The 17,566-nt window shown below is 45.2% G+C and overlaps 1 protein-coding gene across 1 annotated transcript in view; it reads left to right on the top strand.

Annotated features, from left to right (window-relative positions):
- acacb (acetyl-CoA carboxylase beta) overlaps window positions 1-17,566 on the top strand; it is a 188,630-nt gene that overhangs the window by 58,932 nt on the left and 112,132 nt on the right. Inside the window, 11 exon segments of the mRNA XM_038815904.1 lie at window positions 2,878-2,959; window positions 3,547-3,692; window positions 3,781-3,931; window positions 4,569-4,647; window positions 4,650-4,686; window positions 5,521-5,620; window positions 5,622-5,681; window positions 7,026-7,222; window positions 10,800-10,901; window positions 13,111-13,199; window positions 15,770-15,894. Of these exon segments, the coding sequence (XP_038671832.1) occupies window positions 2,878-2,959; window positions 3,547-3,692; window positions 3,781-3,931; window positions 4,569-4,647; window positions 4,650-4,686; window positions 5,521-5,620; window positions 5,622-5,681; window positions 7,026-7,222; window positions 10,800-10,901; window positions 13,111-13,199; window positions 15,770-15,894 (1,168 nt within the window).

Raw genomic sequence — 17,566 nt, 5'->3', positions numbered from 1 at the left:
ACAACAGCGGAAGTTCTTTCGGGGTGTCCTGAAAACATTCCTGAAGAGGCCAAACATTCCTGTCGACTCGTGGGAGATCCTGGCTTGTGACGGTCCAATAATGTATAGGCTCCGAATGCATTGAGGACTCCGTCAGGAACATGCAGATGCAAAGTCAAAGGGCGGGATTCTCCGATCCCCCACTGGGTCGGAGAATCGCCCGGGGCCGGCGTCAATCCCGACCCCCGGCGTGTCCCGAATTCTCCGCCACCCGGGATTCGGCGGGGGCGGGAATCGCACCACGCCGGTTGGCGACCCCCCCTGCAGCGATTCCTCCGGCCTGTGATGGGCCGAAGTCCCGCCGCTGACAAGCCTCTCCCGCGGCGTGGATTATACCACCTCTCTTACCGGCGGGGATTGGCAGCGCGGGCGGGCGCCGGGGTCCTGGGGGGTCAGATCAGGCTCACCGATCGGCAGGTGGGCCTGTGCCATGGGGCACTCTTTTTCTTTCGCCTTCGCATGGTCTTCACTATGGCGGAGGTGGAAGAGACCCCCTCCCTGCGCAATGCACCGGTATGACGTCAGCAAGCTGCTGACGCTCCGGCGCATGTCGCGGACGTACGCCAGCCGGCGAATTCTTTTCGGCCCGGCTGGCGTGGCGTCCAAAGGCCGTTCACGCCAGCCGGCGGAGCAGGAACCACTCCAGCGGTGGGCCTAGCCCCTCAATGTGAGGGCTTGGCCCCTAAAGGTGCGGAAGTCTCCGCACCTTTGGGCGGCCCGACGCCGGAGTGGTTCACGCCACTCAACACGCCGGGACCCCCGCCCCGCCGGGTAGGGAGAATACCGGCCAAAGTGTCAGAGCATTTTGCAAACCTCGAAAAAACCCCATCTACCCAACCATTCAAGCACAGCGCTCCCCAACTCTTTGCCGCAGAAGGCTGTGGAGGCCAAATCACTGAGTGTCTTTAGACAGAGATAATAGGTTTTTGAGCAATAAGGGATCAGGGGTTATGGGAAGAAGGCAGGAGAACGGGGATGAGAAAATATCAGCCATGATTGAATGGCAGAGCAGACTCGATGGACCGAGTGGCCTAATTCTGCTCCTATGTCTTATTGTCTTATGTATCAGAGTCTGCAGGTTGCTCATTTTATCTATTGGCCATTTGGAGCCCACCAAACTGGATTCTAAACAAATCGTCCTTAATCCCAAAAGAAGACCCAAGGGGGCGACATAAAAATGCACAAGTCTGTTGTGGATACTAGTAGTCTCTGATAGAGGTGCTGTACTAACCGGCCAAAACCAAAGATGATGCATCATTTCAGACCAATATCAAGTTCCTTTTACAATACTAGTCATACCCCTAACCCAGCGCGAATGCATAAGGTTTAGGGTTAGCCACTGTTACCGCTATGGTACTGTGATGAATATAGAAATGAAATGTATTATATTTTATATTATGGCAGTAAGGTATTTAAAATCCTAGTTTAAAATACATACAGGCAGTATGTCTGCTAAAGTTGGAATTAAAGAGCCATAAAAGGGGAGGTAATGATTGATTCCAACTGCTTACTTGGTTACAGATAAAGGGCTAGTGGCAATTGTGTTTGGTTGCTAGAATTCCCTGGAGTTGGGATAATTTATGAAGGAGCGTTGTTTAGTCTTAGCTAAGCAGGCCATGGAAGTTAGTGATGATGTAACTAATGGGAGGAGCCAGGTCTGTCTGTTATTTTGCAGTGTGTTAAAGGATTTTAAGTTGAACAGTGGTTTTGGAAAATGTTGTTCGGTTGAGCAGAAGTGTACTGGATCTGCTCATGAAAGGATTTCTCTCTAAAAGTATCAAAGAACACAAGTAAGCCTAGTCTGTTAACTTCTTTTTTTTGCAGTATTGAACTATATTGGGTTGCTTAATTGGAATTTGTGGCTGATGTAGTTAGTAAGTTCAAGTTTTTCCTTTTATTCAACAACTGTTTACCTGATAATTGTAAAGCTATCTCTTTGATGTTAATGTGACTAATTCCGAGGCCCCTATCTCACCTGATTGACGTTGGACAGCGTTGTGTTTCTTGGTGCTGCGAGCGCCGTGAGCTAAACACGCTCACTTAGGGACTTTTTTCCCATTTGGTTAAATCGCGCCCGCTGTCTGTTGCCACTCAGCTGGTGAAGGACACATAGTCAGATGTGCTATCTGTTGATTAGTAGCAAAGTTATTTGGCTGGGCTGAAGTGCAGCCGTGCCACCAACTTGGCAAAGGGAGGCAAACTGCTTCCTCACCTCCATCATTTAGTGCTTGGTCTCAAACTGGTACAGTAATAGAAAAACAAAATACTGCGCATGCTGGAAATCCAAAATAAAAACAGAAAATACTGGATAAGCTCATATGGACTCGAAATGTTAACCCCATTCACTGATGTTGTCAGAGCTGCTGAGCTTATCCAGCATTTTCTATTTTTATTGTTGGCACAGTAACACCTCGGCATGAATTGCCTATGTTTATCTTCCCCATCAGAAACGGTGTATAGTGTTGGGTGAGCAGTGAAGGGATAACGTTCATTTTTTAAAAGTGGTTGATCATTCTAGGTCTCCGTAGTCAAAGAAAGAGATAAATCTGCCTCAAGTCCTTGATTCTTCATCTGCATCAAGGCGCTTTAACTTCTTTTGAGAGTCAATCAATATTTGGATCTGTACTTGCTGAAGGTAAGATTCTGTCAAACTGCGCCTTTGAAAAGCCGAGCTTTCTGTACTCCTGAGAATCCTGTCTGCTTAGTCTTTCTCTGGCCTTTCAGGGAAGAAAGAAATGAGGCAACAGGAAACATAATATCAATAGCATGTTACTTTAATTCGAAGAACCTGTTTTCTTTCAAAAGCATGTAACTTTCTTTTCCTTCTCTGATCTACAGAGGTCAGGTTCTACCAGCAAGCAGCCTGTTAAATATAGTGGATGTGCAGCTTATTTGTGAAGAAACAAAATATTCCCTGCAGGTAAGCATGTTACTGCACATTCCGTCCCCCATTTGATATCCCTTCATTGTTCTCCCTTTACTGTTGTCTATAGTTGCTTATTTATGATTTCTAGTTCAAAGGGCAATTGTGATTGGGTGGATGGTTGAGCCTGACTGCAGGAGGCAGATGAATTCCCCGTTGTTTAAATGTAACAGCCTTTGACTCCGTTCTGGAGTAAAGGCAGTTTTTAATGTGGCCCGGTGTTCAGTGGGAACTGAGCGACAAGTGTGAAAACGGACATGATGCATGACCTTTGTCATGGTCAGAAAAGAGGCTTCAGATCTTAGAATGTGTTTGAATGCAGCTCCCTGAAGTGAGCAGTTCGCAAACTTTACCAAAATACCTCAATTTCACCATTTTTACTGCACCCGATCACTATTCATTTTTGGACTTGATATGAGGTGGACAGGCTACCAGAAAAACTATTCCCTTTAATTGTAACTAAGCCTTCATATTTACATCCCCCCCCCCCCCCCCCCCTACTGCTGGTAGTCAGTCACTAAATTTGAAACAATTTCATTTGTTGCTGCATGAAATTTGTTCTTATTTTCAAATCCAATGTGCAGGTGGCCCGTCAGTCACTGACCCTCTATGTTGTTATTATGAACAATTCGCACATTGAGATCGATGTTCACCGGCTAAGTGATGGAGGCCTCTTATTGTCCTATGATGGCAACAGTTACACCACATACATGAAAGAGGAGATAGACAAGTAAGAAATTCCTGCCGTTCTATAAGAATTGTCATATTTTGTTTGATGTTTTTGCGTTCCTATTCACTTAAACAATTTGCATCGACAGGTATCTGATCACTATTGGCAACAAGACTTGTATGTTTGAGAAAGAGAAGGACCCCACTGTGCTGAGGTCTCCCTCTGCTGGCAAGCTTCTGCAGTACCTCGTTGAAGATGGAGCCCACCTCTTTTCAAGACATTGCTATGCAGAGATTGAGGTGCGTAGGCTTTGCTACAGTGTATTCTTCCTCAAGAAGATTTAAGTACATATTGGGGAACTATTGGATGACCCTTTAGTGCCTCATGCGGCAACTATTCCTATCCTCACTTGACAGTCCACTATACACACTTTTAACCAAGAGTGCTGGGCAGAATGAGCACGCACCCCAGCAAGGTGTACCCTTTTTCTGATTCAAGTGAACCAGCTGCATACCCTAGTTGATGTGTGCTAATCCAGTAAAGCTAAACATGGTTATTTGTATCGCTGACCTGTTTAGGAAATTATCCATTGGGTGCATTTAACACTGACTGGAGCTCACCCCCATGCCCCACGTTTTAACCTTGGGTAATATCCAACACCATTTCCAACATTTTGTAAGTGCTCCATTTTTTCGGCACAATCCTTACTTGCAAATTTTTGCTCGAGGTGATTCCTGTGCGACTACCAGTTAACTGTGTTTGAAGTAATTTATAAATAACTTGCAGTTTTGAGGTTTTGCCTCTTCTCCTTGGCGAGAAGCCTTTGTGTGGGGGTAAAAAGTAGGAAATCTCTTATTTTTTAAAAAGACGAAATTGTAAAACTTCAGCACAAAGCATATAGCCTTGTGAAATCTGGCTTGACTTGCCTCCGCACAGGCGATGAAGATGGTGATGGCTTTAGCTGTTGAGGAGTCGGGATGTGTGCATTATTTAAAGAGACCAGGTGCCTGTCTGGAACAAGCTGCGTAATAGCTAAAATGGAATTAGATGATCCCAGAAACTTCATACAGTAAGTTCTCTTCCATCTGCATAGACATGGACTCCTGCCAGTGAATTACCTTGTTTATGCCTTTAATTCATAGCTAAAAACTTACCTGATAAGTTTCATCTTTTATTTTTGAACACACGAAATGTAAAGCGGTGAGAAAACAGTTTGGTGGGAAATGACGCAGTTTCATCCCATCGGCCTGCCTTTGTTTTTTTGGAAAGTTTAGTCTTGCCTTCCGAGCAGGAAAAAAGGCCATGGTTGGTTGTTAGTGGGTTGGTTGACTGGGAGGGGGTGGGTGTTGCGGGTAGGGAAGTTAGGGGGTGGGTGTTGCGGGTAGGGAAAGTTGTTCCTACTCAAAACGCTTTTGTGGGCGGGATTTACCTGAGCAACCGGCCACGTGTTTTTTCTGCGGCGGAGGCAGGATTTCCCGTTGACTGCACCCCTTGTCACCGGGAATCCGTGGGCCGTCGGTGGGACCACAATATTCCGCCAGTGTGAACGGCCGGTAAATTCTGGCCTATTGCTGTGAATTAAAAGATTATATTTTATCTGACTAAAAAATTTTCTATCACAAATGGCTGTGCAATTTGCCACCTTACACTTTCCCCTTAACCATTCTGCCACCTCTTTCCTTACCCTTCCTCTGGTGACATCATTGACTGGGAGGGCTCACCTATGTTTCAGTGCTGTCGCACAACAAACCTGGGCAGGCTGGAGTCGATGGAGTGACCTGAACCCCAGAAAGAAAACCCACTCCGATAGCAAACTACATGGAGCTCCCACGTTTCTAACTGTAAAAATTGTTTAGAAGTGTTAAGAAGTGCATCATTGCCCTTCTGGATCTCGTTTTGTAGGCCCACTTGTACACGGGAACCTTGTGCCGCAGCAGTCGCTCGCCATTATTGGCGAAAAGCTCCAGCAGATCTTTCACCGTGTGCTGGGAGAACCTGGTCAATGTCATGAACGGTTACTGCTTGCCTGAGCCCTACTTCAGCAGTAAGGTAAGTGATATAATTAGAACTTGCAATCCTTCTTCTTGTGATCTGTTTTAACATCCATGCACTGGAAGGATTGGACCATGTTCTTTTCCTAAAGTGCTTTTCAGATACATATAAGTTTGCCTTAACTGTACCAAACAGGTACTTAGCTCCCATGTTGGGATTTATCTTTCCCCTATGTGCCTCTGCAAAAAGTATGTGCATGATTTTTTGCAATGTAGATTTTTTCCATAATCACGGAAGGTGTGGACAACCAAATCACACAGAATAGTCTGTATCTTGGAATCCAAGGTTCCAATTAAGGAGGAAAAATCCAATGGTGAGGCACTTATTCACCCTGGGATATCAACTGCTACCTGCAAGAGCAGTATAGAGTCATAACAGTTGGAATCAGTGGCGCAGTGGTTAACACTGCAGTCTACGGCGCTGAGGACCCGGGTTCGAATCCCGGCCCTGGGTCACTGTCCGTGTGGAGTTTGCACATTCTCCCCGTGTCTGCGTGGGTTTCAACCCCACAACACAAAGTTGTGCAGGTTAGATAGATTGGCCATGCAAAATAATAATAACCACTTATTGTCACGAGTAGGCTTCAATGAAGTTACTGCGGAAAAGCCCCTAGTCGCCACATTCCAGCGCCTGTTCGGGGAGGCCGGTACGGGAATTGAACCCACACAGCTGGCATTGTTCTGCATTACAAGCCAGCTGTTTAGCCCACTGTGCTAAACCAGCCCCTTAATTGGAAAAACAGATAATTGGGTACTCTAAATTTATTATTTTTAAAAGAGAACGCCTGGAATCCACTAGTAAAATAAACTGCAGGACTTTAAAAGTAAATTACTGCAGATGCTGGAATCTGAAACCAAAAAGAAAATGCTGGAAAACTCAACAGGCCTAGCAGCATCAGTCGGGAGAGAAAAGAGCTCATGTTGTGAGTCCAGATGACCCTTTGTCAAGTGCAGGACTTTTTATGCTTTGAGTTTTTTTATTACTGATCCGATTCTTGGTAATATTTGAATTTCCTTCCCAAACCCCAACACCTTTGCATTTCCATCTCCACCTTTACAACATTGTGAAACATTGTCATCCTCCCTTCCTCTCATTAATTATATGGCTTGGCTTCCACTCCTCTATTTTCATTTGTGCAGCACTTTGGCATGTTTCTTTTATATTAAAGAGAGTAGCTGTGTACCATTTGTAAATAAGCTCATTCCTCATCCAACTTAACCTAGTATGAAGGTATTGCTGATATAGTTTAAATGTTCGATATCCTGACTCTGACACTTCATTGATTTCAAGGGAATGCTGGTGCTAACCGTTTTCTTTCAATTTCCCCCTTGCCCACCATAGGTTAGAAAGTGGATCACAAAGCTAATGTCGACCCTCAGAGACCCGTCGCTGCCCCTTCTTGAGTTGCAAGACATTATGACCAATGTTTCGGGCAGAATCCCTGCGAGTGTGGAAAGGGCAATTCGGAAAGTGATAGCCCAGTATGCTAGCAACATCACCTCTGTGCTCAGTCAGTTCCCCAGCCAGCAGGTAAGCCAGTGCAGAGTACTCATTGAGTCTGTGCCCATGAGAAACCTGAGAGGTACAGTCAGATCGTCAGAGGAAGAGGAGCAAAAGGAGCAGATATTATTCTACCGTTTTGGTTAAAATGTTCAAAGCCATTTTTAGAGATAAAAAGACCTTTGAAAGTAGAATGGATGACCTATATGACCCCCACAGAGCACCTTTCCTCTTCAATGAGATCAGCTAGAATCCACTTCCTCAATGTCTTCAGTAATTCATCCCTCATTCTAAGGTGTGCCTGATCCTGCTGCAGATAAACCCCTTTGCATTTTGTTTTGATGACAGGGTTGATGGAGATCAAAGATTTAATGATATGCCAGATTATCAGATTGCAGATTGTAGTGGTATCCAGTTCTGCTGCTTTTGATGATTCAGTGCTTCATTGACATATAGGTTTGCTCGTTGTTGGGGGTGTCTGACTGTACTGTTAAGATACTTGGCCAGATATGTTGGGGAGAGGGGGAAATCCTGGTTAGGGACTATTAATGGTTTTTGATTAAAATTGACAAAGTTTGAGATTTAAGTCTTGCTAATCGAATAAAGCTACAAGATTTCACGGGTTTGGAACAACCAAAAATAAACTTTATTATACAAGTTCAGAAAATCACACTATTTACAATATTCATCTTGTACTCGAGCATTCAGGTAAGTATGAGGTACTTATGAATTAACAGTCAAAAACAGCACATGACAGAATAAATGCCAAATGCGACCAAAATAGATTCCATGGATTTCTCATCAACCCACTCAGATGTTAGAGTTTTCAATCTTCACCATAGAATATATCAGCTTGCAATTCTTTCCAAAAATGTTGCTTCAACCTGGACGGCTTCAGTGACAACCCACAACACCAGGTTTAATCTCTCCTTCTGAGAATATGTTCCCCTGGATTTCTGAATACACTTCAATTTATGAGCACAATTTCAGATCTTTGGCCATGCCAAGGAGAACAGCACTGCTCAAAGGGATACTTCTGTCAAATGGCTCACAGCACAGTCACCAGACTTTGGTTACCTTTGTGGATCTTCTGTGCTGCTTTTTACTTTCCTTAAGGTCTGTTAACTGTAGCCCGTCTATGCTTTTTATCTTAACTGGGATCCTTCCAGTTCCTGTCTTTGTCCTTACCTCTGGAATATTTCCTGGCTGTAGACTGACTGATTCAAACTCAATTGCTATTCACTGACACTTGAAATGATCTGGTGACCTATCACAACACTCTAAGACAGTTTCTGAACTTGTTATGAAACAGGACAAAGTAACAATCATTGAAACATCCTGTACTTTAAATGTTACAATCTCCAAGACTGCTAACTTACATGGTGCTATGTCTTTTCGTCCAGAAGTCATTCGTCCAACGACACTTCGTCCACGTCTTTGGTCCAACGTCTTTTTGTCCGCACGTCTTTTGGTCCAACGTCATTTTGTCCGATGATTTTTTTCGTCAAAGACTTTTTGTGACTTGTTACGTTTTTTTGTCGGATGATTTTTTTTGTCAAAGACTTTTTGTAACTTGACTTATATTGCCAGAGTTGATCTCTGCGTGGATTATTGAAATAGGGGTATATAAACAGAACATTTACTCAGTCTAAATTTGATCCGGCTCTGTAACTAGCAGTGGGACAAAATAGAAATAAGCTTTAATTCCGACCTGGAAGTGTTTGATGCTGACACCGGATGCCAAAAGCGAAAACAATTCAATCCCCAGCACAAACATGTATAAACGAAAAGTAAGTTTTTGTCACCGGGTTTAGATTTAGGAATGTGCTTCGTAGTTACTAATTTAAATGGATTGATCGTAGCTGACATTTATCGTTCAGAAATACTTTCTAGTTTTATGCACTTAACAGTCAAATAAGAGCATTCGAACTCTAAACAAGTATTTCTAACAATGTTTGCAATGTTTTCCATATTGTCTGTGTTACTGCACTATATCGAAGATAATTTGCAGTTATTTCTAGTTAAGAAAAATCACCAGGTAAGGTCCAGCTAAATTTGTAATTGGATAATGGACAAAAAGACGTTGGACCAAAAGACGTGCGGACAAAAAGACGTTGGACCAAAAGACGTGGACGAAGTGTCGTTGGACGAAGTGACGTCGGACGAAAAGACGCGACACGAATCTTACATAGCACACGGAATTAATTGATTTCATAACAATATGCTGGAATATTTGTCACTGTAGATATATATTTATCTTTGCAAAAGCTGTGTGGTGATCACTTTTATCAATGCTCTCTGGGACAGATATACATAATAGTAATAATAACCTTTATTGTCACAGTAGGTTTACATTAACACTGCAATGAAGTTACTGTGCAAAGCCCCCAGTCGCCACATGAATGAATGAAAATCGCTTATTGTCACAAGTAGGCTTCAAATGAAGTTACTGTGAAAAGCCCCTAGTCGCCACATTCCGGCGCCTGTTCGGGGAGGCTGATACATTCCAGCACCTGTTGGGTACACAGAGGGAGAATTCGGAATTCTCATGTTATAGAATGTTGAGGACAAGGTCAAGTAGGTTAATTCCCAGTCTAGCAATCCTGCCCATCAGAGCTTTCTCTAACATGGAAGCGTAAACGATTTGTTATTTGAGGTGTTAGGCTGTAAATCATCTAAACTTTCCCTTCACCATGTTTGATTGAAGCTATGAGAGTATGAAGTTAATGTTGAGAACTCAGACACTGACTCATTATACCCCACTTCTGGTGGCGTATCCTGCTGGTAGGGCTACTGAGGGCTGATAATGCAAGAATGGCAATACTAGAAGCAATAATGGAAGCACATGACTGGTGGGGGACATACCTCTCACTTGGGCACCACTCCCTAGATGTTAGCGAGGAGAAAGTTGCAGGATCACTGGGCCTTATTTCTTATCCCAATGAGATTCCTGGGTTGCTGCTGATGGGATCATCTGATTTTCTTCTGATTGACTTTTTATAATGCTGCTTACAAACCAGTAAGCTTGTTAGGCCACTATAGAAGGCATTAAAATTAAGGGCCACTTAAAGATCTCATCAGCTTGCGCTGGTACCAGCTACTTAGTAATAGTTGGTGGTCTCCTTACGGGCTCCTTAGGCACTGCTTTGACCCTCGTGCAATCCCAGCAACGGCCATCACTCCCAGTGGCATTGCTGGGAGGTGAACAGATGCCTCACTCCAATTAGTTGGTAGCCCTTAGTGGTGAGATCTTCCCTTTTCAAAGGCATGGAAGGCGTGATTTCAGGAAGTTGCAGTCTCATTGGGGCTTGCGAAAATGGCAGCAGTGGGGTTGCCCCTGGTGTCGCGGCCTATTGATTGAATTTAGCCCAGGATGAATGGTGGGCCCCCTTTTGAAGAACACTAATTACACCAGCTGTGTTTTTAACAACAATCTGAAAGCTTCTATTCTTATTTTCCCAAGCTAATTCAAGCTTGGCAGATTTCAATGCAAATTGCTATGGTGAGATTTTAACTTACACTTCCTAGGTTGCCTGTTCAGTAGCCTAGCCGTCTTGACGCCATATCAGACCCATTCTCCTCAGCTCTACCAATGCTTTTTTTTGTAAATTTAAGATTTGCAATCATTCTGGATAGCCATGCAGCCACCCTTCAACGGAGAAGCGGACAGAGAAGTCTCTTTATGAACACACAGACCATTGTCCAGTTGGTGCAGCGGTGAGTAATGAATTTTATATAACCACATTGCGCAATATAATTTAACGAAGGTTTAGTAATTGCAATGAACGTCAACTTGACATAATAATCATTATTAATGTCACAAGTAGGCTTACAGTAACACTGCAATGAAGTTACTGTGAAAATCCCCTAGTCGCCACACTTCAGCGCCTGTTCGGGTGCACAGAGGGAGAATTCAGAACGTCCAATTCACCTAACAAGCACGTCTTTCAGGACTTGTGGGAGGAATCCTGAGCACCCGGAGGAAACCCACGCAAACACGTTGAGAACGTGCAAACTCCACACAGTTAGTGACCCAAGCCGCAAATCGAACCCGTGTCCCTGGCACTGTGAAGCAACTGTGCTAACCACTGTGCTACCATGCCACATCACATTTTGACATCAGCTGAACCTTTCCGACATTCCAATTTTGTAGCCTTCTGCATAGATACCACTTGAACCCTTCGATTCGATTCCTGCCTGCAGCTTATTCCCACATCTCCGTAATTACGCTACGGTAGATGATCCCCTTTGGATTGGTCACAAGATCTGTGGTCTTATGCGCAACGTGATGTTTAGCTGCTAACCTGAATCTGTCCTTTACCCAGTAAGACAGGAAGTGCTGGAAATACTCAGCAAGCCTGGCCACATCTGTGGAGAGAGGGAAAATAATAATGCTCAGGTTGTGACCCTAATCTGCACTGATCTGATGAAAAGTCACATATTTGCAATGTTAACTTTCTCTCTCCACATATGGGGTGGGATTCTCCAAGAGGAGCGGAGAATCGGTGCCATTTGCGCTGGTGCGTTTGGCGTGGAGTCGGTCCGCTGTCCGCCGCCGATTCTCCGCCCTTGATGGGCCGAGCGGCCGCTGGCGCCGTCCACACCAGCTCGCAGCCGGCGGGAACTCTGCGCGCAGGGTCGGGGGAGCGGCCTGTTGGGGGGGGCGGGAGGGGGAAGGGGGGCTCCTTCACCAGGGGGGTCTCCGATGGGGTCTGGCCCACGATCGGGACCCGCCGATCGGTGGGCCGGCCTCTCCAGCCCTGGCCCTATTTGGTTACGCGGCCGGCCTCTGAACCCCCATGCCATGTTGCGTCGGGGCCGGCGCGTTAGGGAAGTCCCTCACGCATGCGCGGGTTGGCGTGGCGCCCAGTTTGCGCCGGGAAGGGAGGCTGGAGCGGCGTGAACCGCACTATGGGGGCCAGAATCGGTAGTGCCCGCACCCGTTTCGCCCCATCGTGAAACACGACGGCGTTCACGACGGCGCGGACACTCTACCTCCATTTTGGAGAATCCCGCCATAGAGCTGCTGAGCGTTTCCAGCACTTCATATTTTTGTTTTGGATTGGAATAATACCGTGGTATTTTTGATTTTGTTCTTTTGAGCCCATTTCACTTTTTAATCTGATCTTTTTGGTAACTTCGCTAATTTGCTACCAATTTGTCCCAAATGTTTCTTTAAACATTTTTCGCCTTTTTTGGCTGTAGAAAAATATACTAAGGCAAAGGGGAAAGAGCCATGCTGGCTTTGTAATGAGCACGGTAAACTCGTGGATCATCGCTAATTTCCCCATCCCGTTCTCTATCAGAGGTCATTCCTGTTCCCTGAATATCAACAAGTTATACATTTTTCTGATGTGTGCTTTTATTTGGCATTTTATATCTGAATATTTAAGCTATTTCAAAGAACCACAGCCTCTCTACTTGCTACATTTGGTTTGTTCCAGTGCCAGGAAGCAGCATGCTTGATGGGGAAGGCGCTGTTGTAATGGCAAAGGGAAATTTGGACTGTGGATGGGGTAACTGCTGAAAAACATATCAGCCAGCTCAGCTTTTCCATTCAGCTTCCAGAGCACCAAAAACAGCATCTGCATAGCCAATAACAGTAATAATATGGGATAGTTTAATTCATTTTGTGGATGCTTTGGAAAGTGAAGCCTACTAAAATGAATCAAATCAGTCACTAACTCACTGTCAGCTCTTTGATTTGTGAGCTAGGAGATTAGCCTGGATATTGACGCTTATGTTAACCAATTGTGAACTATAATTAGATTCTGGCTTGTAATTCACTGCCTGCTGTGTTTAACTTGCACCTAACTGGATGATTTTTGACTAAAAACATTCTGCCAGGACTCTGACCCACAGCAGTTCCATTGGGTTCCCAACACTACGAAAAGCATAAAACTAGTTAGTTTCCTTTCTCTGTCAGCTATCGAAGTGGGATTCGTGGGCACATGAAATCAGTTGTCCTGGACCTGTTGAGGAGGTATCTGAGTGTGGAAACACAGTTCCAGCAAGGTAAAAAAAAAAGTTAGTTTTAACTAAGATAAAACCAAGGGCTGACCCTTCTGGGATTTAGATGGGTGCCTGGCAAATACATGGGGCGGCATTTACTCAGAAATCGGCAAAGGCCAATAGTGGGCGAGAAAAATGATGTTGAAGCTGCTGCCAGCAATTGCAGCTATTTACACCATATCATTGAAAAACCTTGAGGGGCAGCTACCACAATTGAGCCCTTCCCACCAGCAGCTTAGTTTCTCAAAGATAGGGGTGCCATTTTAAAGCCCCCCCCCCCCCCCCCCACCAAGTACTCAATAGTTTACCATGAACCCCACTCCCTCGCCACACACCACCCAGGTGGCATGTAACCCTAACTGCCCGCTGTGACCTCCCTGGGGCAGTGACAGGGCATTATCTTCCTTCACCAGCACCTGAACACCGGAACAATGCACTCACCTGAACTCCTTTGAGATGTCTGCTCCTGCTCACTAGGTGCATGTCTTGAGAGACCAGTCAGGTTTCACGCCTATCTGTCCTCACACTGATGTTAAATTGACTTTCCTCCGGAGGTGAGGGATATTTCCGGTATAGAAGCCTGATAATATGCTAACGTATGGAAAGGATGTTCCCAACATTGAACGTAGAGAAATATGCCACGCCATTGGCAGCAGGAGGGGATAATTGCATCACACGTTTAAGTCGAGTATTTCTTCTCCTGTCAGCAAACCCGCCCAAGAAAAACATGAGCGGAAATCCCGACAACAGTGTGCACCTGCATCCTAAAGCACCTGCATCCTAAAGCACCTACATCCTAAAGCACCTGCATCCTAAAGCACCTGCATCCTAAAGCACCTAATCCTAAAGCACCTGCATCCTAAAGCACCTGCATCCTAAAGCACCTACATCCTAAAGCACCTGCAGCCCTAAAGCACCTGCATCCTAAAGCACCTGCAGCCTAAAGCAACCTGCATCCTAAAGCACCTGCATCCTAAAGCACCTGCATCCTAAAGCACCTGCATCCTAAAGCACCTACATCCTAAAGCACCTGCATCCTAAAGCACCTGCATCCTAAAGCACCTGCATCCTAAAGCACCTGCATCCTAAAGCACCTGCATCCTAAAGCACCTACATCCTAAAGCACCTGCAGCCTAAAGCACCTGCATCCTAAAGCACCTGCATCCTAAAGCACCTGCATCCTAAAGCACCTACATCCTAAAGCACCTGCAGCCTAAAGCACCTGCATCCTAAAGCACCTGCATCCTAAAGCACCTGCAGCCTAAAGCACCTGCATCCTAAAGCACCTGCATCCTAAAGCTTAACACCAGATTGAATCCATACATCATGTGCTCTAATTAGCAAATGTCCCACAGATGCTTTACCCACGTTTTTGTCCTCCCTTTTCCTACTGAGCTCAGTTCCTAATGAGGGTTATTTATACACCAGGAACAGTAACCTGCCTTCTCTCTCCTATTTATTCTAGCATTCTCTTTTGATGTTGCATTTTGCCAAACTTCCAAATGACAAATTTTATTCAAATTGACACTTATTGAGGGTTTAGGTCCTTTCTCTTAAAATTTCCCTATGCAATGATGAGCCATTCTTTTGTACAAGGAGGTGAGCAGGGAACCTCCACCCTGGGAGTTCTGATCATGTTGCTCTGAAGCTGGACACTCGAAACAGCATAATAACAAGCCAGAGTTAATCCGCCCTTCATTTATATCTCTCCTTCTCGGTGCTTTCATAGAATTTACAGTGCAGAAGGAGGCCATTTGGCCCATCGAGTCTGCACCGGCTCTTGGAAAGGGCACCCTACCCAAGGTTAACACCTCCACCCTATCCCCATAACCCAGTAACCCCACCCAACACTAAGGGCAATTTTGGACACTAAGGGCAATTTATCATGGCCAATCCACCTAACTTGCACATCGTACCGACTTGTTCACCCATTCGTGAGTGAAGGTGCTAACCTGCATTGTACTAACCTATGAGCTGCAGCGCACTGTGTAATGAAATATTCCTAAAATTATGAACAGAAAGATATTTTCTTTTAATGTTTTTATTGACGTTTTTACATATTGCATACTGTACAGACAGTAAGGGTAACTGTGCTGATTACACTGTACATATCAAAATCCTTTGTGTCGGCACCCACCCCCTTCCTTCGTTGTTTCAGGGCCCTTTACTGTACAATACTTAGCTATTCATTATCTACACGTGGGTGGTGCCCATTCCCCCTTTTGTTGTTGGGCCTCCCCCCCCCCCCCCCAGCCCCCCACACCCCTGTCCTGTTTTCAGCCTTCCCTTGGGGAGTTCCTTTTCCTGTGTTCAATAGGATGATCTTTTAAGGGCATTAAGTAAAACTATGCGTCGGACATTATGGAAAAGAATGCTGGAGGTGGTCAGACGAGACCCGTGCATTGTCAGGCATTGGCTCCAATAAGCCGCTGTCTCACTGCAAACATTGGGAACCATTTTAGTTCGAGAAATTATAACTTGATAAGTGTTTTCCCATTCCCTTCCCCAAATGTTGTTCTCAATCATATCACTTAGACATTGATGTAGAGTTTTCAAATACTCAATTTTTTCAGCTCATTATGACAAATGTGTGATCAACTTGAGGGAACAATACAAACCGGACATGGCACCGGTTCTTGACTGCATCTTCTCTCATGCACAGGTGGCCAAAAAGAACCTCCTGGTTATCATGTTAATTGTGAGTACCCTAAAATGAGCAGAAATTGAGGCCTGGCATATGCATTTTCTTCGTTCTGTGTGCAGGTTCACTGACCAAGAGGCACTGATGTTTCCTGCTGTAAAATCTACCTATCTAAACACTGTGGGCCAATATTTTCAATTTAACCATCCAGTAAGGTCTTTTGACCAAATCATGAAAATCCATGGAAATGTTGGAAATTTTTGTTATTGCCAGTGACCAGATAATTACATTTTCCCTGACGATTACATTAGAACTTTATGAGACTAAGGGAGGGATTCCCCACTGCCTGCCACTGGTAACGGGTTTTTGGCTATGGCTGAGAATCAAGCATCGGTCTAAATCTGGATCGGCACTGGGTGCCAATCCCGTGTCGATACTAGGCAGCAAGCTACACGCCCTGCACTGATGGGAAAATAAAAATGGTCATTTGCACCCATTTGCAAAAGATTAATGGGCTGGAAGCCCAGTTTTCCAGCCCCCAGCGATGCTCCAGCCCCACCGCAGGGCCTGAATTGGCGCAGGTATTCTCAAGTGTGGCCCTGACGCAGTGGACCCCGCAGTGGGTCAAGAGGGTCAGTGAATAATGGAGGAGTGCCCCAAAATCCATCGGAATGTCCCCCCACCCCCCCAGAATACACATCCTACCTTCCCCCGCCCGACTACAGCTAAATAATAATAATCTTTATTGTCACAAGTAGGCTTACAGTAACACTGCAATGAAGTAACTGTGAAAATCCCCTAGTCGCCACATTCCGACGCCTGTTCGGGTACACTGAGGGATAATTCAGAATGTCCAAATTACCTAACAGCACGTCTTTCGAGAGTTGTGGGAGGAAAACGGAGCATCCGGAGAAAACCCACACAAGTGCTTTGACTTCCTCTTTTTCACAACAGAAAGCACTTAGTTGCTTTTGATGTGTTGAGGAGCTCTCAATCATAGAAAGAGTGTCTGAACACTGTGGTTAACAATGGAGATGCATTCAAGTATGAAGGGAAAGATAGATCAACAATCCACCAAGCAACTGTCTCTGGAGTATTAAAACTGTCAATGACTGGCTAATACAATGTATTGCTGTGTGAAATTGAATGGAAGATTTGCATTTCAAAGGCTGTCAAGGAATTTCAAGCCCTTTGAAGTGTACTAGGCTTTAAAGGAAGTCTCTGACACTTCTGACAACTGCTAATTTAAACACCTTTTCCTGAGGTAGCAGATATTAGGAAAGGGTAAGTGAAAATGTAGTGTTTATTCACTCTACTACTTGGACTGCTCTTCAGCTTTCAGATGGGTCCCAGTTGGTGGGGTGGTCTCTGTTGGGAGGGTCCCTGTTGGAGGGGTCTGGCGGGTGGGAGTGCATCCTCTGCTGGGGATCCGATGAGGGGGTCGGGTCACCCTCATGCATGTGTGCTGTGGAAGGGGTGATCTGTTATTCCCGTGGTATTGGGGGAGGGAGGTGGGGAAGGTGCCCCTACCTGTCAGCAGAGGGGCGGGGAGCAGGATTTGCCTTGTGGAGGGATGGGGCCACCCACTGGACCTCAGTAGTGAGCGACTCACTCAAAATGGCAGGTAGATACTGGGATTCCGACAGAATCCCATGAGCTCTCCTCCAAGCATACATTTGCATGGAAAGGTAAAAAGGAATCGCACCTGGGCATCGCTCCTATCACCAGC

Source organism: Scyliorhinus canicula, chromosome 1 (assembly GCF_902713615.1).
Source record: "Scyliorhinus canicula chromosome 1, sScyCan1.1, whole genome shotgun sequence".
Classification (NCBI taxonomy): domain Eukaryota; kingdom Metazoa; phylum Chordata; class Chondrichthyes; order Carcharhiniformes; family Scyliorhinidae; genus Scyliorhinus; species Scyliorhinus canicula.
Note: the sequence above shows the minus strand (reverse complement) of the source record. Positions and strands in the feature narration are given on the sequence as shown.